Raw genomic sequence first — 24,478 nt, 5'->3', positions numbered from 1 at the left:
GAGCGCACCTAGTGCCCAGGCCTTGGTCTTCAGTATCACACAACCCAGAGGAGCCAGGCCTCCTCAGAGAAACGGCAGATTCCGGGGTGGGGGCAGGGGAGCCACAGATAAATCTGGAACATTTTTATGCCAGAAAGTAGGAAAGTGCTTTCAAATGCTGGGGGCACCTCCCGAGAACACAAGACCAGACAGAAGGGGCTCCTATTTGGCCAAATCTGGGATGATTTCAGCACCAAGGTATTTAAGTACAGGAGTGACTTCTAAGCCACTGAACAATATAGAAATACCATGTGTCCATGCCAACAACAAAGAGATAAATAAAGGGGGGGGGGAGAAGGGAACATAACATCAGTCATGGAGAAGTGAGAACCCCTCTCACTCATTTCTTGGTTCCTTTCCTTCCTACCTGCTGGCGAGCTGGATTTTGTTTGTGTGGAGTTTATCATCAGTCTCCCCGAGTATTTATGCAGTGCTGATGGCATGGCCGGTGTTGCCCCAAGGAGTCACGACTCACGCTGTCCGGCTGTGGGTTCTGTTAGGGATGCTTCTTTATCCCCAGGATGGCCGGAAGTCAAAGTTGTCAGCAGGGCAGGGATGGGGCAAGTTTTACGTGGAGAATTGATTACAGGCCGGACAAAACTAGAACCGGTGGTCGTCAGGAGGAGGGGTGCCCTCCTTGGGACAGAGATGGCGGGAAGAGTCATGCAGAATGGACAGGTGCATGACCTGTCCGGGGATGTACAGCATCACACAGGCACACAGAACAATTATTCCCAGGAGAGAAAAGGGACCACACAAAGGAGGCGCCGCTTTAACCGCCACTGGGGGATGCTGCCGCGTGCAGGTGTGTGCAGGTGTGCGCAGGTAAGGGCCCTGTCGGTGGGGTCCCCCCCTCCAGGGCCCGCTGTGCCACTGGCAGGGCATCCTTCGCTTTCAACTCTCGCCCAGCACCACCACTCACACCTGGGAGCTCAGTACAAGCCGGTTTCCCCGCTACCCGCCCGGCGGCCAGTGCGGACCGCGGTCCGGGAGCAGCTGCTGCCCATCCATCGGACTTCCCGCGCCGCAGCGCCACCTGGCGACCGCCACAGGAACGACCGGCCGCGCGCACCTGCCTCGCCTCGAGAGGCCCTGGGTCCCCACAGCCCGGTCCCAACTTCGCTTCCTTCCCGGCTTCTTTTCTCCTTTTCTGTTTGCAGTATCTCACGTGTCAGTTAGTCAAAACTCACAACGCGCCTATTTCAAAATACACAACCTCCCCTACCCATCCCTTCCCTCCCTCCCCTCTTCCTAAGGCCGCTGTTTTCCACCCCCACCATGTCCCTGTATTTCTGTGTTACTGCTGTTAAATTATCCTGTTCATCATAAACTATCGGGTTCTGTTGATTTCACATTCACGTTGATAAAACAGGGTTTCAAAGTATATTGACATCTTAGAAAATTCCACATACCCACCCTCCATAAATATGTAAATGTTGGTAAGGTCCATATCTAGAAACTTGGAATTAGACCATGGATAGTGCAAGGCAATTGTACACGGCAATTAAAATTATAAAAATAGAGGCAAAACTTGACATTATTCGCTATTGAACTGATATTCTGCAGGTTAGGGTATAGGTGCAGAGTTACACGTGGTTAAGAACAAAAGGCTCCAGCAGACAGAATATTTAAGAAACCACTGCAACGCAACAACAGAAAGACAAATAACCCAATTACAAAAGGAACAAAGTATTTGAACAGACATTTCTCAAAGGAATATGTACAAATGGCCAATCGGTGCACCCAAAGATGTGCAACATTAGTCATCAGAGAAATGTCAAGCCAGAGCACAGTGTATACCATTCCACGCCCACTAAGATGGCTGTAATAAAAAAAAGATGGACAATAACAGGTGTTGATGAGAACGTGGAAAAATTGGAACCCTCACATGTTGCCAGTGAAAATGTAAAGTGATTCAGCTGCTTTGGAAAACAGTCTGGTAGTTCATCAAAAAGTTAAACAGAGAGTTACCATATGACCAAGCCATTCCACTCCCAGATATGCACCCAAGAGAAATGAGAACATATGGTCAGACAATAACCTGTACACGAACATTCACGGCAGCATTAGTCATAATAGCTAAAAAGTGGAAACACACATTTTAGCTATTATATCTACCAACTGAAAGAACAGATAATAAGTAACAGGTGGCAGATCCATACGGTGGACTTTATTTGGCCATAAAAAGGAATGACGTGCTGGTCCATGTTATATGGGTGAAAACATCCTGTTAAGTGAAAGAAGCCAGACATAGAAGACTACATATTGTGTGACTTTTTACACAAAACGTCCAGAACAGACAATTCCATAAAGAGATAAAGTGGATCAGTGGTGGTCAGGGGTGGCAGGGGGAGGGGTGAGTGCTAAGCGGCAGGGGGCTTCTTTTTGGAAAGATGAAAATGTTCTGGAATGAGGTAATGGTGATGTTTCCACAACCTTGTGAATACGCTAAAGATCTGCTGAGTTGTACAGTTTTTAAAAGGGTGAATTTCATGGTATGTGAATTATATTTCAATTAAGAAAAGAACAGATGGCAATCTTTCTGGGTTGGAATTAAAATGCACGGCAGGATTTCCGCATTCTCATTTCTGTTTTGTCAACGATAGTTTCCCATTTATTTTATGCCAGGTTCTGCCAGGTGGCATGGAGGTTTAATAGATAAACCAAAGTGGACATGACTCCCATAGGATACAGTCTGATCATGGATTCCAGGTAAACTTATGAATGTCCATAGCAGAAGGAAAGGTATTCTAAGGGAGTTACATATAAAATGAGCAGACACTTCCAACAGAGGGGATCAGGAAAGGCTTGGAAGAGGAGGTAACACCCGAGATGACCTTTGAAAATGGGGGAGGGGATTCCAGGGGCAGAGAACCAAGGGAAGCCAAGGAGCCAGCGAGCAGGTGGCATAGATGCTTTGGTGTGGTGGGTCCACCTGTGTGTAGAGGGGAGTGAGCCACGAGAAACGGGGGAAGGGGGACAAAGGGTACAAACTCCCAGTTGTAAAATAAATACGTCCTGGGGATGGAGTGTACAGCACGGTGACTACAGTTAACAATACTGTATCGTGTACTTGAAGGTTGCTAAGAAAGTAGATCTTAAAAGTCCTCATCACACACAATTTTTTGGGTGACTATGTGTGGTGACAGATGTTAACTAGATTTATTGTGATCATTTCACAATATAGACAAATACTGAAACATTTCGTTGTACTGAAACTAATATAATGTTTTCTGTCAACAGTATCTCGATTAAGAAATACTAAAACAAAGTAACCTCCTAAAAAAAAAGAAAGAAAAGTTTGCCACTTGACCCTGTGGTCTTGGTCTAGAGCCTCGGTCAACCCTACAGTCCCCACCTGCTGGGGTGCAGCGGGGGTGGGAACTAGGGGACAGGGCGCCTGCCGGGCCAGCGCTTACACTTGCTTGTCACCATCTGACCTAAGCCTGACATTCGTGCCTTTACTGAAAGACATGCCTTCAGGCACGTGCAGGACACTGGAGACGCAGCAGGAAATGCAAAGGATGAGGTCTCTGGCCCCAAGAGCTCACTGGCGTCAACGCTAAGCAAACACGTGAATGAAAATGTAATTCAAAATGGGTTAAGTTCTGTGAAGGAAAGAGCTGCCCAGGGAAAGAAAAAATGGGCATCAAATAAGGCTTCTCAACAGAGAAACAACAAAGGCAAGATGTGAAGCTAAGATGCGTTCATGCAGGTGCAAGAAAGGGGACCCGTTCTCCAGGCAGAGGGAGCAGTGGGGGGGGGGCAGAAATGGCAGGGACACAGGGACAGAGACAGATGGTGTAACGTGCCCTGAAGGGGCGGTGCTCGGTGATATTTCACACACACAGATACACACACACGTACACACAGAGACCCACAGACACGCACACACATAGACATGCACATACACACAGTCACACACACACACAAACACACACAAACTACACACAGACACACACACAGAGACGCACACACAGACACATGCACACACAGAGACATGCACACTCAGACACACCCACAGACACACAGACACACACACACAGACACACAGAGACATACACACACATGCACGCGCAATGGCAGACACGTGGTCGGGTCCTGAAGGGCCTCAGAACAGCCTGACATTAGGTGGGGAATCTCGTTCTCTCTCCCGTCTCAGGAGAAAACGCTCCATCTCTCCGCATTAGAGGACGTGAACCTTCCAGCCGACAAACGTCACATCCTGGGTGTCATTTCCAGGATTTTAGAAATATGGCTTAGATATTGTATTTGCTGCCAAACACCAAACTATCAGCACAAAGATCAAAGAGCAAATCAGAACTGATGCCTGATATCTCTTCCCGACTAGTGGTTCTGACATTTCTTGTTGAGATTTCATCTGCTCCCTGGTCCACCCCTACCAGTGTTTAAACCTCAGGACTTTAAGTGATGCCTTATGGTTTCTCCCAAGAGAGGAGAAAGCCCTGTCCCTTACCCGTGGGCTCCCAAGGAAACAACTTGCCTTCGAAATGCCTAAGAGTCTTTAGCTTGCAATAGTGCTTGGGATTATACATCATAAAATGCACTGTCTAAGACAGGAATCCAGGAATATTTTCATTTTCTTACAATGATATAGCAAAAACCTATGCTTCTGTCCATTTCATCACTGTAAGGAAACAGAAGAAATTATGAAGAAATCAATGTCTTTTTTCAAAGATTAATGGTGAAATTAAGTTTAGAAAATATTAAATGCATTTATCTTAAAATGCACCTTTGAGGTTTGGGACAAGAACAGATACCAGTTAGAAACAATGTTAAGCTCTCACTTGAGCTGTCCACCCAGAACTGTTACCAGAGCCTCTTTCCTCTGGGCTCCTGAGACTTTGTGAAGTTGGAGCTGCTGGTGAACACACAGAACCAAGACCCGGGACAGACAGAGCCTGGCTGACGCCTCCTCTGCCTCTAACTTAGGCTGTTTGAGCTGGAATTCTATCACAGTAGAGTCTGGATGATAACAAGTGACTATGATTTCCCTACACAGTTGGCCCAGTGAATGGCTTCCTATCAGCCTTCTGCCTTTGCGTTTCAGCTTTACAACTTCAGTTTGGGGTCCTGTTTTAGAGAGAAGATAGGGGAGAACAGAACAGAAAAGTAGAAAGGCAGCAGGGGACCCGGTAACAAAACAGTTTATAATTTAATGATTTCCAGTGGATGTTCCCGTGACGCCTGGCATCACCCGGGAGCTCAGTAAATGGCTAGAGAAGCAGTTAATCTGACCACAACCCCCCTTTCACTCTGACCACATGGCAGAGAGATTAGCTACACCACCCTTGCCCTCACTCACATACCACGGTCCCATTTCAGCATCTGGTGTTTAATCTTTGGGATCATTAGAACACAGATCCTACAAATGGTAAGTAAGGATCTTTGTATTAAACATATTAAATTTAGGTATGGTGTAGCACAGCGGTCCCCAACCCTTTTGGGACCAGGGACCGGTTTCATAAAAGACAATTTTTCCGCGGATGGTGTGTGGCGGGGTATGGTTCAGGCTATAGTGAGAGCGATGGGAGCGGCAGATGAAGCTTCGCTTGCTAGCCCACCACTCACCTCCTGCTGGGCAGCTCGGTTTGTAACAGGCTGGGACGGGTATGGGTCCACAGGCCTGGGGTTGGCGACCCCTGGTGTAGCAAGCCATAATTTATTATCTCATTCTATAATTAGAATTGTCCCTCTTTTGAGTTTTGATCTATCCTTTTAAAAAATCCTTTTAAAAACAGCAAACATTTATTAAGCCTCTACTATATGCTAGGCACTATTTTTAAGGGTTTTATCTTAAAAAAAAGTAAAATTTAAATGCATTGAAATGCATAGATCTTAAGCATACAGTTTGATAAGTTCTCACATGTTTACACCTGTGTAATCACTGTCCCACTCAAGATACAGAACATTTCCATGACCCCAGAAAGGTGCTTCACGACCTTTTCCAGAAATCTGACCCCTGAAACTACTGTTCTGATTTCTATCACCATCGACTGGCTTGACCTCTTCTAGAATTCAGTATAAACAGAATCATAAGTAGATACTCTTTTGCACGTATACATAACACTCAAAAATCTCATCCATGTTGCTATGTTATCGATCAGTACTTTTTTTATTGTTGAGTATTTCATTGTATGAATATACACAGTATGCTTATTCATTCTCTGGTTAGTGACACTTTGAGTTGTTCCCAGTTTTCCGCTATCTTGAATAAAGCAGATAGAAGCATTTTGTATAACTTCTTATAATAAATGCATATTTTCATTTTTCTGCTGTAAATTCCTAGGAGTGGTATTGCTGGGTCATAGGATGTATGTTTAACTTCATAGAAAACTACCCAGTAATTCTGGGAAGTGACTGTACAATTGTCCTTGTGCCACCAACAGAGAGTGAGGCTTTGGCATCTAGATCAGGGCTCAGCAAACTTTGGTTTGCAGCCTGTTTTTGCATAGTCTGTGAGCTAAGACTCCATAAGTGGTTGGGAAAAAAAAATCAAAGGAATAGTATTTCATGATTTAAAAATTACATGAAATTCAGATGTAAGCATTTATAAACACAGTCTTATTGAAGCACAGCCCCACTCGTGTGCTTATGTGTGGTCTACGGCTGCCTGCATGGCGCAGCAGAGCTGACTAGGTCCCATGGTCTGCCCCTCATAAAGAGAGTCTGCTGACCCTGTTTTATATCCTGGTCAGCACTGGAACTGTGGGTCTGTAGGCCACCCTGGTAGGAAGGCCACCCTGGTAGGAGTGAACTGCTGTCTGTGGTTTTAATCTGCATTTCCTTGATGACCAATCATGCTGGCAGTGTACTGGTTTTTCACGTATCTTCTTTTGTGTACTGTCAGCTCCAAGTCATTTCCCCCCCCTTTTTTTTTGGCCGCATCTTGTAGATTGTGGTATCTTATTTCCCTGACCAGGGATCGAACCCGGGCCCCTGGCAGTGAGAGCTCGGAGTCCTAACCACTGGACCACTGGGGAATTCCCTGTTTTAATCGGCATCTTTTTATGTCAGTCTGTAGGATTCCTTTCTTTGTTCTGGAAACAAGTGCTCTGCAGGTGCATGCTCTGGGGATGTTTTCTCCCAGTATGGGTGGGGCCCCGCTGGGCCAAGAAATCCTACGAGGTGATTTATGATCCCATTTCACAGATGAGGAAAGCAAGTAACTAGATTTTTTGTTTTTTTTCTGAAGAGGAATATGAATACTTTCCTTTCCCGGCTGAGCTGGAATGTTTTTGTCTAAACCCTGGTTATTACGCTCCGGGCCTTCCCTGCCCATCCAAGCTCATTATTGTGCCCAAGCCCAAATGGGAGCAGTTTCTTCTAAGAAAACACCACCCGCCAGAGGGGAAAGTGGGTCTGAGTATTAAATAAACATCCTCCACTAGGGCGCAGGGAAGTGCATCAGACCAGCTGCGTCTCTGCCCGCCTTTCAGGCCAGACAGCACCGATCTATGGATAGCTGGTGTGCAGGACGCTGTTACGTTAAATTAAGAAATGATTCTAAAGTAAAGTACCAGGTACTTTAGAGCTTTTGAGAGAGAGAATTACATAACCATCCTTCCTGGCCCAGGAGGGAAGGACGGACAGAAAACGGCCATCTCCCCCTGGGTTTTGCTGCTTCTTTCCAGCGCATGGAATTTCCTTATACATGAAAAGCTCTAATAGCCAAATGAGAGGGCCCAACCTCACCTTCCAGAGGGACACCATGAAGGCTGATGGGGCGTTGTGACTAGACTGTGGATGCAGCTTGCGTGGGGCAGGTGCCGGGTTTCGATGGTGGAAAATATGCTGGGCGTTTTGCTGTGCATTTGCTCCAAGTGCAACCTTAATACACCGTTTTCCGACAAACCCCTCAAAATGGAAAAAAAGAATCCCTGGTCCCCTTTAAAAACAAATCTATTCTATGAGTGTACTTTGATCTTTCGGTGACCTCCATGTGGCCTCCCTTCCTCCAGGCCCTGCTCCATCCGCCAGCAGACTCGGCGTGATGGCGCTGGAGCCCTTGTCTCTGCACTAGGCCACAGGGATGCCTCTCTGCTGACCCTCCTGGGCAGGAGCTGAACTCACAGGTGGGTGGCCCGAAACACGGCCCAACATCCTTCTGAACACAGGCCATCCCCACATCAAATGACGATTAACTCCAACTTACACCCTCCTGGGCTGTGCTTCCTTCTAAGGAGAGGTGTGGGTTCAGGGTCCGTCCAGACTGGCCTTGGAGGTCCACGGCCCCACCTGCTCGTTCTCACTGCACCATCCCTTGGGCCACATCTGCTTCCTGAGTCTTGCTCCACTGATTTGAAACGGGGAGCTTTGTGTCTGCAGGATGCCGGTGACAGTTTATACAATAGAGTGATATAGAAGCTGTGGCTGCATCTTCTCCCCGGGCTGTAAGGACGTGTTGTGCATGTGAGTTTGGAAAAGCCAAGGCACAGCCAGAGCATCTGGAATTTCTCCTGACTTTAAAAGCCATGGGACTACAGGAGGCTGGGGCAGGACAAGGCAGCAAACTGAAAGGGAGGCGTCCTGGGGGTCCATGCAGCTCAAGTCCACAGCACGACTCAAGAAAAGAGACATTTATCTGAAAAAAAGTGATCAAAACCTCCCAGTGGAGAACATTCTGTTTTTCTGTGACTGTACCAAGTACTTCCTCTTAGAGACACGGACAGAGGTCAAGCCAGCGTTCTGGTTTCTACCAACAGCCAAGTACAAGAGAAAGGCAGCAAGTGTCCCACAGAGACTGCTTCCATCTCGAGAGATGTATTCCTGGCAGAGAAAGACCAAACACACAGGAAAACAACAGGAAATAATAGAAGGAAACAAAAAACATGCATCTTAACCACAGTTGGCCATTTTCAACTTGCATAATTATCTGGAAAAAATGATAATATCAAATGAATACTTTTCCAATCAGAATGTAGTGAACAAGAATTTACGTCATAGTCAACAAAAGAGGCGGAAGAACAATCAATGGCATCTACTGTCATGACTGTGTCATGACCCTATGAGCTCAGCTGCAGAAAGAGTCACTTGAAGGATGGGGAACCTGGCTTCGCTTGCTGTGTGTTCAGACAGATTATATATTTTGATCCCACACCCAGTCTCATCAACTGCGTTTTGCTGGTGTTGACCTGGGGTGGCTGTCCCTACAGCCCAGTGCTCGGCCTGTGGAAATGTCCCTTTAGCTTGGGAGAGATCCGACTGAGGTGAGACTTGGTGGCCTGTGGGCCACAGCAGGCACACAGATTGTGTTTTATTAATTTGAGCCAATGGTTAAAAATAAGGAGGTTTCAGATGAAAATGAGCATTTCCCTCTTATTCTGGAAATTCAAGACCCGGCAACACTGGGCCTGAATTCTCACAAGGCGACAGTGAGATGAAGCTAGGATGCACTGTCTCTGTTAGACCGACACCTGGTCTGGACTAAATGTCACCTTGACAGGACAGTTTGTGCTGCACTCTTGCTGCCACTGGTGGGAAGATCCACGACATTTTCCCCCCAAAGTGTGAGTCACCTGACTATGCATCACGTCATATATGATACTGACACACAAGGCTGAGGCAGTGTCTTTAAAGGGACAGTCTCTCAACATGTTATAAGAAACTGCTCACTGTTCAAGTCTTTAGATCTCACCTCCCAGGACCCTTTCACAGAATCGTTAACTTTAAAATTTTTTCTATATATTGAGCATCTTCTGCTCAATATATTGAGCATCTTCTGCTTCACATATCCTTTTAGACACTTCTGTCCGGCTGCACAATCACATTAAAACAACGTTACATTGCCAGAACTGTAGACCTTATTTGTTTTTCTCTTATTTTTTGAGACCACAATTCTCTCCTTTTTGAGTTATTTTAATTTGGTGCATTAAAAGAAATTTGACTGGAGTAATTTTTGATTTCTTTCCAGAAGAATATGTGGTTGGGGATGTACTTTGAGCAATTGTATGTCTGGAAATCTATTTTCCTCTCACAGTCACACTCACACACACACACACACACACACAGAGTGGTTTAACGAGGTACCAGGTTCTAGGATCACCATTCTGTATTTTCAGACCCCTGGAAACATTGTTCTGCCCTGTTCCAGAAGTTAGCACTGTAGATAACTCTGCTTCTGATGTGTCCTCTTCCCTTTTCAGATAATCTGATCACTTCTATATTTTTTGTTCTTTGTTACTTCAAAAAAAGTCCCTTTATGTTAGAATTCAGATATTTCACCGGATACAGCAGCTAGGTTTGTGCTGTTTTAGTCATTCATTCTTGCAATGGTGAGCCCTTTCAAAACCGAAGACTTAGTTGTTCCCGAGATCTTAAAGAAAAGTCTCACTCATTTATAAGCAGGGATCTTCCTCCATCGTGGGCCGGGTTCTTTCTTTGTGCCCAGGAGGGCACAGAACTCAACAATTATTCTTCCTTATAGGTCACAAAATTGGGGTCAGAAGCCCACGTCTTGCTTTTTATTCCCCCCTAAACTTTATTTTTTTTAAATTTATTTTAAAATATATTTATTTATTTATGGCTGTGTTGGGTCTTCGTTTCTGTGCTAGGGCTTTCTCTAGTTGTGGCAAGCGGGGGCCACTCTTCATCGCGGTGCGCGGGCCTCTCACTATCGCTCTCTTTTTTTTTTTTTTTTTGCGGTACGCGGACCTCTCACTGTTGTGGCCATTCCCGCTGCGGAGCACAGGCTCATGGACGCGCAGGCTCAGCGGCCATGGCCCACGGGCCCAGCTGCTCCGCGGCATATGGGATCTTCCCGGACCGGGGCACGAACCTGTGTTCCCTGCATCGGCAGGCTGACTCTCAACCACTGCGCCACCAGGGAAGCCCTCGCTGCCTCTCTTGTTCTCGCGCGCAGGCTCACGGGCGCGCAGGCTCACGGGCGCGCAGGCTCACGGGCGCGCAGGCTCACGGGCGCGCAGGCTCACGGGCGCGCAGGCTCACGGGCGCGCAGGCTCGCGGGCCCAGTTGCTCCGCGGCATGTGGGATCTTCCCGGACCAGGGTTCGAACCCGTGTCCCCTGCATTGGCAGCCAGATTCTCAACCACCGCGCCACCAGGGAAGCCCTCCCCCCTAAACTTTAAAAGCCATAAGTAGCATGAGGAACCCAGGCTTTGCGAGCACAGAGAATGTCTCCGAGTTGTTCACAGGAAAGACTGTCCTACTCGCTGAGAAATGCCAGCAAACGACGCGGTCTGTACCTTCAAGCACCGGTGGTGGTGTGCCCATTTTCTTGTGTGCAGGTGGCACAGCGAATGTTTCTGAAGGAGGAGCAAACATTACGACGGCACCAGGCTCGAACCTACTCAGTGAGACAGAAGGCCCGTACCCTGGGCTGTGGAAGTTATTTCTCCAAAGGGGACAAGCCACACCCACCAATGTAAAGGCCTCGTGCACTTGCTTTCACTCGCGCCCTCAGAACAAAGGCCGCCGCTGAGGAGGTGAGATGCACGAGGCCCCTCCGCGGCTGCACGCCCTGGGGATGAACCGAGTGAGGACGAAATTCCCGGGCAGGCTCCTTAACCGGTAACAAGTGAGCCACGGGCCCGGATAACACAGTGTGGAAAAGAGCAGAGTCACCAAGCAGCGCGTTCGCGGCCCAGTCACTCAAGTGGACGCTGTCGGGTAAGAACCACTCTAGACCCGAGACAGAACCCGCGGGGCCCGCGGACGCCCTGAGCCCAGTTCCCAGCCCAGCGTGCGCCGGGCTCCGCGCCCCGCCCCACGCCCCCCGCGCCTCCCGTCCCGCGCGCCCCGCCCCGCGCCCGGTTCCCCGCGCCCCCCGTACCCACCGAGCAGCAGCAGCCGGTGAGTCCGCCGCAGGTCGCGCTTCTGCTCGCGGAGCCGGCGGTCGATGCTCCTGCTGACCCGCCTGGCCTCGCGTTCCTCCGCGCGCTGCTGGTCCGCGCGCCGCCGCCTCTCTTTCTGCGCCGGGGTCCGCGCCGCGCCTGCCCCCGCCGGGGTCCGGACCGGGGTCGGGACCGGGGTCAGGTTCTGGTCCGGGGTATGGTCTGGGCCGGACCGCGCCCCCTCCAAGGGCGGCTCCGGGTCCCCGAAGAGCAGCGGCCGGAGGCTGTGGCACAGCCCCATGTGGGCGCGGGGCGCGGGGCTCACGCCGGGGCCCCAGCCGAGGGACTGGAGGGGGCTGCACGCGGACCCGGCGCGGCGCTACAGCCTGCAGGCTGGGGGGCACGGATGAGGCAGGTCCCCTGCCCCTCGCTGCCCCCGAGGGCCATTCCGCGTTTTCCACTGGTGTAGGGGGCGGCGACCGCCTCGGCAATAGATCACCTGACAACGCGGACTTCGGGCTGGACGGGCAGCCCCGAGCTCCGCCCGGCCCCCTTACCGTAAATACCGCCGCCTGGCCACTCCCCCCCCCCCCCGTTACCGTAAGTACCGCCCCTCGTCTCTGTTCCCATTACCGTAAAGACTGCTGCCCGAGCCCGGTGCGCAGCTGCGGACAGTGCCGCTGAGGCCGTGGCGGTGCCGCCGCTGCCCGGAGCTGCCATTGCAGCTCTTAAAACACCTCCGTGGCTGTGATCTTGGACAGTGGTCAATAGGGACGGAGAGCCAGGTAAAGGGGTGGGATGCTAGCTTTGAGATCTTGAATTCCCGGAGCAGCTGCAGCGCTCTCTTCACCTTGAGGCGCTGTTTCCTGCTCATCTTACACACGTGCACACACTTCGGCACACTCTTGACCCCTACCTTAAACTATTACACCTTCCATCTCGACAAAGTTTCCAAATCAGGAGGTCCAAGACATAATTTTCAACAATTTCTACACCTAGTAAAAAATTGAAAACAAGTGCCAATTGTCACATACCGTTTATATTTGCTAAAAGGAGAATACGGAATATAGCCCAGGGAGGAAGGAGCAGGCCGCTTCCAGACCCTGTGCCCTCTATCCACACCTCCAATCCACCAGAGATCCCTTGGTTTTCTCCTTAATTCTCACATAATGTCCATCATCTTATAGGGCTTTTGCAACACATGAACATTTCAACATACCTTTTAAGAAACCTGCTATAACACGTGTTCCTTGATTTCGAGCAAAATGACATGGGATGTTATAACTGATAGGTAAATATATCTAATAAAAATCCCGTTAATAGAGCAAATTGGGCCGTTTAATGCAACACAGCAGTGGGCATTTGGAGTAAACTTTATATTTGATTAATTTTTTAAATAAAAAATAGAGATCCACAATTCACATTTATTTTAGGGCCCTGTTAATAACAATGCCATGTAATGCTTTTCACCTAATATTATGCCAAATTTTTTGCCAAAATTATACTATACTTTTAGATCTTTGAGTAGAACAAAGGAAATTATACTATACTTTTAGATCTTTTAGATCTTTGAGTAGAACAAAGGGAAATCTAGTTAGAATCAAGTTAGAAATCAAGTTAGAAAATCTAACTTGAGAAGACAGAAGAAGGTTCTAAATATCACTGTCATGTGCATTCACTGACCTCCATGTATCCACTTGTTTATTAATATGTATCAAGCGCACACAATTTGCTTGGCTTCCTGGTTGGTATTGGGTGAAACAGAAGACATGGGTCATTTGTAGAGAGGTGGATGGACCTAGAGTCTGTCACTCAGAGTGAAGTTAAGTCATAAAGACAAAAACAAATATCGTGTATTAACACATATATGTGGAATCTAGAAAAATGGTACAGATGAACCTATTTTCAGGGCAGGAATAGAGACGCAGATGGAGAGAATGGATGTGTGGACACAGTGGGGAAGGGGTGGTAGGATGAATTGGGAAATTAGGTTTGACATATATACACTACCATGTATAAAATAGGTAGTTAGTGGTAACCTGCTGTATAGCACAGGGAACTCAGCTCTGTGCTCTGTGGTGACCTAGATGGGTGGGATGGGGGGGCAGTGGGAGGGAGGTCCAAGAGGGAGGGGATATATGTATACATATGGCTGGTTCACTTAGTTGTACAGCAGAAACTAACACAACGTTGTAAAGCAACTGTACTCCAAAAAACAAAAACAAAAACAAAAGACGTGGGTCCTCATGGAGTTTGTACACTAGGAGGTGGAAGTATGTTCAGTCATATAAACACAAGCCAATGTGTTTATTATATAATGCAAATTATACAAGTGAGGAGAAATAGGGAAGGTCCAATTTAAATTGGGGAGGGAAGGGGGTTTGTGTATGATCAAGAGAAGGCCTTTCAGAGGAAGGGATATTTGAACCGAGATCTGAGAAGTGCATATTAATTCCTTTTCTGTTATAACTTAGTTTACTATACACACTTTATCAAGTCGTATCACATGAGATGGATAACAATGTTTGTAAATTAAAGTCAGCTGAAAATAGAAGCAAACATAGTACAATTTTTTAAAAGTTTAAGCACATAAAATAAAATGCACCTAAATGAGAATTCACTCAAATTTAATAGTTTACTTAGAAAGAGAAGACAATATTCCCTCTTGGTACCTTACATAATAAACTGAAAAAAACCCTTACTATCCTATTAAAAGAACTCTAGGGAAAAAATGCTCTGCCCCTTGTGCCCACATTTCAGTTTCTTTCAAACACCTCTAATTACATCCTATTGATGGAAATAATCGATAACAGTCTATAATAGGAACAGAAAAGAGTTTTATCTGAGGCAAACTGAAGACTATACCCCAGGAGACACAGATTCAAGCAGCACTTGGGTTGTGTTCCTCCAGACTGCAAAGTGAGGGTGCCTAATAAAGGAAAAAACCACACAATTAGGTGAGTTGTTTGTCAGGAATGATAATTAGATCTGGTAAGAAGTGAGGCGCTTGTTAAGCCAGGATTGGTTGGGGTCTGAAGTCGTGGCATAGTTACAAGGGGAGACGTTGAGACCAGAAGGTTGCAGCTGGCAGCTGTTACCAGATCCTGTTTTGAGAAAGGCTGCTGGTGTCCTTGAGTTTGATACACTTCAGAAAATTCAAGTTCTCAGTGATGCAAGAATGTGTCTGAAACCATGTCCACAATGGACACCTGGCTCCATTTTGGATGCCTGAACCACAGTTACTCCATTTTGATTTTTAAATGCATTCTTGTCTTTAGTGGTTCAAGCAGATGCAGATGGACAATGCGTGGTTGACAGGCCAGGAGGCAGGCTATTCTAGTGAGCATAAAGTTCAAGCCAAATCAGGTGTAAGCCAGAATGACTTCCCCACACCTCAATATGCGAAAAGTTTTTCCATCAATACTAATTATTAGATGATTGAATTATGTGGTCTATGCGTAGGATAAATTAGAATAAAATATTTAATATTTGTATATAACTGTTAGTAAAATTTAATGTTTTTTCTTTAATCTGGATAATTTTTTAAAATTTAAATCATTGGGTCATAGATGTAGGCAATTTCTAATGTCAAAGAATGATTATGAATCTGAAAATAGAAATCATGAGGGGAGTCTAAGTAAATGTAACATTACAGCATGTTGGTATAATATGTAATCTTATGTATAATCTTCACTGCTGCAGGTAGAATTTTTCCATTCTTAATCCATCTTTCTCTGAACTTCCTTTTTTTTTTTTTTTTTTTTTGTGGTACGTGGGCCTCTCACGGTTGGGGCCTCTCACCGTTGTGGCCTCTCCCATTGCGGAGCACAGGCTCTGGATGCGCAGGCCCAGCGGCCATGGCTCATGGGCGCAGCTGCTCCGCAGCATGTGGGATCTTCCCGGACCGGGGCACGAACCCGTGTCCCCTGCATCGGCAGGCGGATTCTCAACCACTGCGCCACCAGGGAAGCCCTGAACTTCCTTTTGAAGAGCAAATAGTTATGATGTAGTGAAAGGTTATGTCTAAGGTCTTTGTATGGATATCGTGCTTAATTGATGAAAGTGGCACTTTATTATTGCCATTTTTGCACATTTTGACACTGTTCCATTGGAAACATAAGTAAAACTATAGGAAAGAGTTAAGGCCAATTTGGCTTCCTCTTCCCCTAAATTGGGGCTATGTTTGATTAGTATGCTATATAGTCCTAGAGGAGTCATTAAATAATGCGACGATAATGTATATAATAATGTAGCCGTTAAAAATGAAAGTGGAGGGCTTCCCTGGTGGCGCAGTGGTTGACAGTCCGCCTGCCGATGCAGGGGACACGGGTTCGTGCCCCTGTCCGGGAAGATCCCACATACCGCGTAGCGGCTGGGCCCGTGGGCCATGGCCGCTGAGCCTGCGTGTCCGGAGCCTGTGCTCCGCAACGGGAGAGGCCACAGCAGTGAGAGGCCCGCGTACTGCAAAAAAAAAAAAAAAAAAAGTCTGTTTAAATTTTTGCCCATTTTTTATATTTCTTTTCTTTTCTTTTTTTTTTTAACACCATGACCAAGTGAGATTTATTTCAGGGGTCCAAGGCAGGTTCAATATTTGAAAAATATTAATTGCAATTCACCAAATTAACAGACTGAAGAAGAAAGATCACATAACCATATCAACTGATACAGATATAGTATTCGACAAAACTCAACACTGATTCACAATTTTAAAAAACTCTCAAAAAGGTAGAATAGGGACTTCCCTAGTGGTCCAGTAGTTAAGACTTTGCCTTCTAATGCAGGGGGTGCAGGTTCAGTCCCCTTAGAATTTTTAAGGTATTCAGTTGACTTTTAGTTTTTAATATTGCTTTTGAAAATCTCACTGCCTTTCTTATTCCTGATCCTTTGTATGGAGCCTTTTCCCTCTGGAAGTTTATGGACTCTTTTCTTGTTTTCAGGGTTCTGATCGTCACAGTGTGAGTCTAATTGCATACGTTTTGCCAGGTACTTCCTGTTTTCTCATTTTTTAAGGCTTCCTTCCATCTAGAAACTTGGTGTTTCAGTTTTGAGAAAATTTGATTCCTTGATGATTTTCTTGTTCTTTCTTTCCTCTGTTATTTCTAAGACATCTGATCATTCAGATGTTAGACTTCCTGATGCTAATTCTCTTATTTTCCCTTTCTAATTTTCCAGTTATTTGTCTTCTTGCTTTACTTTTGTGGGTGATTTTTCTCAACTTTAAATTCTAAACATTCATTGATCTCTTAAAATAACACACATTTATTGAGATGTAACTCACATGTCATAAAAAGTCACCCTTTTAAATTAAGTGTTTTTACAATTAAGTGTACAATTAGTGTTTTTTTTAAAAAAATTTTTAGTATAATCACAAAAGTGTACTACCACCACCACTTTCTAATCCTGGGACATTTTCATCATCCCCAAAAAGACCACTGGTATCCGTTACAAGTAACTCCCTGCCTTCTCTCCTCCCAGCCTCTGTGTCTCTGTGGATTTGCCTGTTCTGGACATTTCTTATGAGTAGAATCACACGATACGTGGCCTTTTGTGTGTGGCTTTGTTCAATCAGATAGCGTTTTCAAGGCTCATCCATGTCGTAGCTGTGTCAGTGCTTTATTCTTGGGTTGTTATCAAATAGTATCCTCTTGTAGACCGCGCTTAATCTGTCCATTCATCAGTTGATGGGCGTTTGGCTACTTTCCTTTTTGGCTACTATGAATAACACTGTGATGAACATTTGTGTACAAAATCTTGTGTGGACATACATTTTCATTTTTCTTGGGAAGTGCTGGGTGTGTTTCACTCTTTGAGGAGTTGCCATGCTGCTTTCCATTTTACATTCTTACTAGTAATGTATGAAAGTCCCCTTCTGCACATCCTCACCCATACCTGCTGTTTGTCTTTTGGACTATAGCCACCCTAGTCGGTGTGCCATGCAATCTCATTGTGGTTTTGATTTGCATTTCCTTGGTGACTAATGATATTGAGTCATTGATTTTAAAAATCTGCTCTCAAACTCTTAATTTCCCATCGCTTTTTCCCTTTGGTTGTTCAGATATCTGTATCTTTTTTTTTTTTTTGGTGGTACGCGGGCCTCTCACTGTTGTGGCCTCTCCCGTTGCGGAGCACAGGCTCCGGACATGCAGGCTCAACGGCCATGGCTCACGGGCCCAGCCGCTCTGCGGCATGTGGGATCTTCCCGGACCGGGGCGCAAACCCGTGTCCCCTGTGTTGGCAGGCGACTTCTCAACCACTGCGCCACCAGGGAAGCCCAGATATCTGTATCTTTATCTATCTAAATATATAAAATCATCCTGCCCTTGTTTAATGGGGACATAGATTTCCTTGCCTCTGTGAGGATATTAATGAGAATATTGTGAAGTTTTCTTATTCTTGAATTCATATGTTTGTTTTAGTGTCTTTCACTCTGTATCTTTCCCTTCATATTATCCAGCCATCTTTTGAACTTAGAAGCGTGTTGAAAGCCCCGTGCCCGCGGGCATTACTGCTTTGCGCTATCTTCCCTGCAGGGTGATGTGGCCGGAGGGTTCCACCAGTGGAGCATCTGTGGTCAGATTCTCCAGAGACGTTTCCTTCATGCTTTTGCCCAGAGGGTCTAAGCTGGAGCTTGGGTCCCCATATTCTAACAGCTTAGTGGGGGGCTCATCATTCAATCTGTAAACTTTCAGTTAGTCCCTCTATTTTCAGTACCGTCATCCCTCCTTCAGCTGTCCAGCCCAGTCCAGACATCCTGATTTATCTTCTCCAAAGAACAAGGCTCGGGGCCCCTGCTGGTCCAGCTGCGGGGCAGTTGTTCAGTGAGTTGAGTGGGGGAGGGGAGGGAAGGGGTCTGACTGCTTTGTAAAAACTTTGTAGCCCCGAGATTACCCTCATTTCTGGATCTTTCTATCATATCTGTTATGTCCCTGCATCGTTAGTAGTCAGGTGCTCTGGGACTACCCCCCCGCCCCACTCTCTTCTGACCTAGCTTTCCTGGACCTGCGATGCCAATTACAGATAGATGGCAGTAGATCCATCCGCCTTCTGGCTTCCAAAATTTTGTTTGCTTCTCTGCTACGCTCTTTCTCTTTTTAGGTTTCTTTCAAGGTAGTGGGGTTTGTTGAAAACCCTTGATCAGTTTTGAAATAGACACCAAAATGAAGAAGTATCAACAGATTCTCTGTGCCTCTTGGATCACAAAATCCAATAATACTTTGATATAAAAGAAGCCCTATTGTGGTCCCCTTGTAAAAAAAGGACTTTGTCATCTGCAATGTCTGTCAAACCAGGCCAACTCCTTTTGGCACCAAGACCTGTGAAATGGAGAACCTAGTCGAGGTTGGTTTCTGTCTTGACACCAAAATGATGGCTAGAGAGCTAGTTCGGTTCATGCAGAAATCGTACAACAGCCTGCGTGTGAATCAGACTTATGAAGCAAAGGTCTTAGGCCCAAAAGCAGCTGTACGTGCTCTAGGTTAACACGGATGCAGCCTTCAGTAAACATTTACTGTCGGCTCGTCCATGTAGGTTCTTCAATTAGGTGCCAGTGGTGGTGGGGATGCAGGGAGGGGAGGGATGGTTTTCTACTCTCCAGATCGTCCTTATGGATCCTTCTTTGAGGAAGAACCTGTTCAGCTAAGATCTTGCTCCACACCTAACCAAGAAACTAGAAGAAAGTGAACAGGAGCTTCATCTTCTCTTGGCCAGATATGCAAACCTATGTTCATCCATAGCTCTGTTTCCCATCTTTTATCCAGGGGCCATCTCTGCTCCCATTAGAGGCTGCCCACCTGCCTCTGCCCCGGTGTCAGACCCTCCCACTGTCTCAAGCATTTGTTTTCCTGCAGTTCTCTCTTCTCTTTCTCTCGAAATATTCCCAGCAGGAACTCAGGCCTGAGTCCCTCTTCCAGCCCCTTCCTTCTGCCGCTGGCCGCCAGCACGGCCCTGGTCCAGGTCAGCGGAGGCTCTGTGCTGCATGCCGGCTGGGCACTTCTGTATCCCCATTGAACTCAGCTATGTTCGACACAGTTCTTAGAATTTGGCTTGTTTTTTGTGACCACACTCTTCCGATGTCCCTTCTTTTTTAGCTGCTTCTCCTCGGCCTCGTTTGCATCCCCACTCCTTTTGCTTCCTCTCTAAGTGGTGGTGGGTCCGCAGGCTCAGCCTTTCCCAGGTCGGTCCTGGTTAAAATCCAGCCCACAGCTTAAATCCTGCCTGCGTGTGGATGATCCCAACTTCTACCTCTTCCCCTGAGTTCCAGATTCCTGTATTTCATGAATGACTTGGCCTCTCTGTTTAGAAGTCGGACGGTCACCCCATGTTAACCTGTGCAAATGGAACGCACACTCCTCCCCCCCAAACTGATTCCTTGTTCTCTCTTCCCCAACTCAGGTAAGGAGATCGGGCCTCATCCACTGCTCACAACAGACACTTGGAGTTTCCTCTGTCCCTCTGTCTCTACCACCTCCACCTTGGTCCAAATGATGACTTTCTTTCACTTGTGTTTTTTTTGTTTGTTTGTTTTTTGTTTTTTGCAGGAGCCTAATCTAAATGTCTGCTTCTACCGCAAAGTGGCTGCAGGGATCTTTTTTTTCCTTTTTAATTAATTAATTAATTAATTAATCTTTGGCTGCGTTGGGTCTTTGTTGCTGTGCACGGGCTTTCTCTAGTTTCGGCGAGCTGGGGCTACTCTTTGTTGTGGTGCACGGGCTTCTCATTGCGGTGGCTTCTCTTGTTGTGGAGCACGGGCTCTAGGCGCACGGGCTTCAGTAGCTGTGGTACTTGGGCTCAGTAGTTGTGGCTCGTGGGCTCTAGAGTGGCTCAGTAGTAGCGGTGCATACGCTTTGTTGCTCTGCGGCATGTGGGATCTTCCCGGCCCAGGGATCGAACCCGTGTCCCCTGCATTGGCAGGCGGATTCTTAACCACTGCACCACCAGGGAAGCCCCAGGGATCTTTTAACAACATAAATCCACTGACATCACTCTGTTCCTCATAAGCCTTCCGTGGTTTCCCTTTGCATTTGGAGTAACCCCACCCCCTTGCCCTGTCTTGTGCTCCTGCCTGAGCTGGTCTCTGCTGGCCTGGTGCTCATCCTGCTGCTCCCTCCACAGCAGGCCTTGGTCCATCCCCACCCACTGTCCTTCTGTGCCTTAAACACCAAGGGCAAATCAAGGTCATTCCTGCCTCAGGGCCTTTGCAACTGCCCTTTCCTTGCCTTGAGAGCTTTCCCAGGAGGCTAGCAGCTCCGCTGCTGAGTGGCTGGGAGTCAGGAACAGGAGCCGGATGTGGGCTCCATGGGAGGGGGAAGCTAGTTTTTCTAGGTCACTGTGTCCCTGTGTTGAGCTCGGTGAATGATTTTAATCATCGTGTCCCAAAGGCAGAAGAGAGGGGGCAGAGTGCCAAGAAGCATTCGGAAAGCAAGTGAGGTGTCCTGGCCCCCACCCCATCTCACCTCCCATCCCCAGGCAGGGCTCTCCAAGCCCGGGAAGGAGAGACAGGAGGAAGGAGTTGTGTCCCGTCTTCTGGGTGTCTCACGTGGGGTTTCGGCACAACCCAGAGGGAGAGAATTCCGAGTTCAGGCTGCAGTTTGAAAACAGGGCCCCAGAAAACACAGCCTGTGTGCCAGGAAAGCAGGGGTCAAGTCAGGCGGGGGCTATGTGGCCGTCCTCGAGGAGAGGCTGTGACCCCACCAGTGTCACCGAGTCACAGGTGTTCACAGTAATGGAGAAAACCCCCCAGAGTGAGGCTGGGAAGGAAGGTGGCAGGAGCTGGCTCCCCCGGCACCTCTTTCCAGCCCCTGGTCAGTGACATTGTGTAGGGGGTTTGAGACTGGCTGTGGTGGGATTGTTTATATTATGGAAATTAGCAAATGCTAGAAATCAGGACTTTTTTCTTTTCCCTGGAGATCCTGGTTTACCAGTACACCCCTGGGAACAAACCTATAATTGACTGAGGGATTCATTCAATCTGGGGGAAACAAGGTCTCTCAATAGAAGTTTGGTTGGGTTATAGGGAAATACATGTTGTTCTTTGCAGGCACAAGGTTGGGATAGCAATTTCTTTTTTCTATTTTGGCCATGCGGGATCTTAGTGCCCCGAAGAGGGACTGAACCCATGGCCCCTTGCGGTGGGAGCACAGTCTTAACCACTGGACTGCCAGGGAAGTCCCTATTTTTCTTTTTTTTTTTTCCATGCTGGAAATGGTCTTGGGTGGGGTTCCCCAGAACCAGACCCTGAGACAGAGATTTGGATGCAAGTGATTTGTTAAGGAAGTTCTCCTAGAAGAGACTGGTGAGAGAATGGGGGAGTTGGGTGGGACGGAGCCAGGCCCAGTGGGCTTTCAAGGTACGTCTCAGCCTCGTCTGATCCCGGACCCCTGGATGCAAGTCACAGAGCAGTCTGGTCCTGCCTGACCCCGGGGCCTGAAACTCCCAGGTAGTTCCAGCTCTCAGCGGGCAGCCCAAAGGTGGTCGTCTGAGGAAGCTGGGGACAGACTTAAGTCCCCAGAACCTGATCAGAGTGGTGCCGGTGGCGCCGGAGGGTGAGACGGATTTACTCCTTGGTTCTTGGCCCACTACCCTCACTGGTCTGTGCAAGGCCCCTGCCTCGCTTTACTGTCCCTGCCTTATTCCCGACCCCCCACTTCCGTGTGCGCACAGGCACCCAGGCTCACGTGCGGGATGGAGGTGTACACCAGTGACAGCACCTGGGCAGGTGGGCACCTTGGAAGATTACAGGTTTACCTGTGTGAGTGTGTGTGAGTTTGCAGTGATTCAGGTAGGCTGAGTTTTCCGAGGGCACCCACCCAGGCCCAGAGGTGGGGAGGAGCAGGGCCAGGCCCCCTCCCTAGGACTCAGGAGCTGCATCCTGCACATGGGCCCCGGGGCTCAGGTGGCGGCCGGGCATGTGCATCGCCCTGGGGGCTGCGGGGACGGCGGTGGAGGGCGGCACACACTGGCAGTTCCCATGAGCTGTGCACCCACGGCGCTGGGAAGGGTGAGGGATCTGTGGGGCGCTTTCCGGGGAAGCCAGGCATGGCTCGTCAGCATTAGAATCGCTGCTGGAGCGGCAGCACCCTTCGCTGGGGGGGTGACCCTGGTACCGTGCACCACAGCACTCCCCGCCCCAAGTGACGGAGGGTCCCAGGACTCGAGTCAGGCTCGCAGAGGAGGCTGGGAGGTGCGAGACCCTGGAGCCGCACTCGAGTTCAGCTCACTCCTGGCAGAGGTTCCCATGAGTGCCTGGTGGCAAAGAAGACTCAAGAGCGAGAGGGGGCTCTGGGCGGGGGGAGCTCAAGTTTATTAGGCGATGGAATTTGTCATGTGAGCGACAGGCTCACTTCAGCACCTGCTCCGGGGAAGCCCGACCGCCCCCCAACTTCTGACGGGGGCTCGGCTCCCTGTCTCCTGGCCCTGGTACCCCCACGGACCCCCATGAGGGGTGGGCTCCAGGGGATGCCCTCCCCTGCCATGCCTGACTGGGTCGGGGTGGAGCCCTGACCTTGGGTGACCAATGTCAAAGTCAAGACTTAGTATCAAGAAAGTCTCCAGTCTCTGTTTGATATGATATGTTTTGATATGTGTAGGCTCAGGAGCTGTGGGGCAGCCGAGGGGCCTGGGGGTCGGAGGAAGCCCGTCTGCGAGAGAAAAGAACATGATAGAGGCTGGGAGGGGAGCCCAGGTCAGGCCCAGGGGCACCAGAGGCCTTTCCGAGGCCCAGCTGTGACCATGGCTCTGGGGCCTGTGAGACAGGCCTGTGGGCAGTGCAGCCCTTGTGTTTGCTTCTCCCATTTTCCTTCTTTCGGGACTTCCTCCTCAGCCTTTCAGAAAACCTCCTGGCCCTTCCTGAGTTGGGCTGGGCGTTCCCCTGTGCGTTCCCACAAAACAGCCCTCGTCCCCCACCAGGCTGGGGGCTTCCTGGAGGGGCCACATCTTGATTCATCTCTGTCCCCGTATTGTGTGTCGTCGAGCCTGGAACACGGAGAGCTCAAACAGAGTGCCCGACAGAACATGTGGTCCCGGGGATGTCCCAAGATGAGGACGGGACAGCTTCATAGCTCTGGGCGATGACAAGTTCCTTGGTGTCTTGAGCCGAAGATGGTGTTGGCCACATTGTGGGTGTGGAGCCCGATCGCGTGGATTAGACACTGGTCGGGAGGGATGTGTGGAACCGGAGAACAAACTGAGCAGAATTTCCAAGTAGTTTGCTTGTGAGGGGAAGAGAGTGTAGCTAGCATCCGGGTGAGCATGGAGGGTGAGTGACCAGAGAAGGGCAGGGGTCCTCGGCCCAGGCTGGCCCGGCCGGGCAGAGCTTGGCTGTGTCGCCACCCCTGTCCTGAGACTGTCCAGAATCTGAAATGACAGATCCCTGTGCAGAATCTGAAATGACAGGTCACAGCTGGTGGTGTTTAGGCACAAGGGCCGGTGGGTCTCGGACTAGACCCCAGACCAGCCATAGGGCGGGGGAGGGTCCCCCAGCCAGAACAATGTTCTGTAGCATTATGCTCTTTCTAACAAATAGTTTTGTGTGATCCTGAGCTTTTGACAAAGTAGTTAAGTGTGTTCAAAGTGCCCAAGCCACTGATGGAGACCATCACCAGCGCTGGACACTGCCGAGAAACTCCCGG

The 24,478-nt window shown here is 48.4% G+C and overlaps 1 protein-coding gene across 1 annotated transcript in view; it reads right to left on the bottom strand.

Annotated features, from left to right (window-relative positions):
- GNAL (G protein subunit alpha L) overlaps positions 1-12,299 on the bottom strand; it is a 90,208-nt gene extending 77,909 nt beyond the window's left edge. Inside the window, exon 1 of the mRNA XM_082853006.1 lies at positions 11,856-12,299. Within this exon, the coding sequence (XP_082709132.1) occupies positions 11,856-12,153 (298 nt within the window). The 5' untranslated portion in view covers positions 12,154-12,299. The remainder of the gene's footprint in view (positions 1-11,855) is intronic.
- Between the last annotated feature and the right edge of the window lie 12,179 nt (positions 12,300-24,478).

Source organism: Leucopleurus acutus (assembly GCF_964270905.1).
Source record: "Leucopleurus acutus genome assembly, chromosome: 13".
Taxonomy (NCBI): domain Eukaryota; kingdom Metazoa; phylum Chordata; class Mammalia; order Artiodactyla; family Delphinidae; genus Leucopleurus; species Leucopleurus acutus.
The sequence above is the reverse complement of the archived record's forward strand: the minus strand, read 5'-3'. Positions and strand labels throughout refer to the sequence as shown.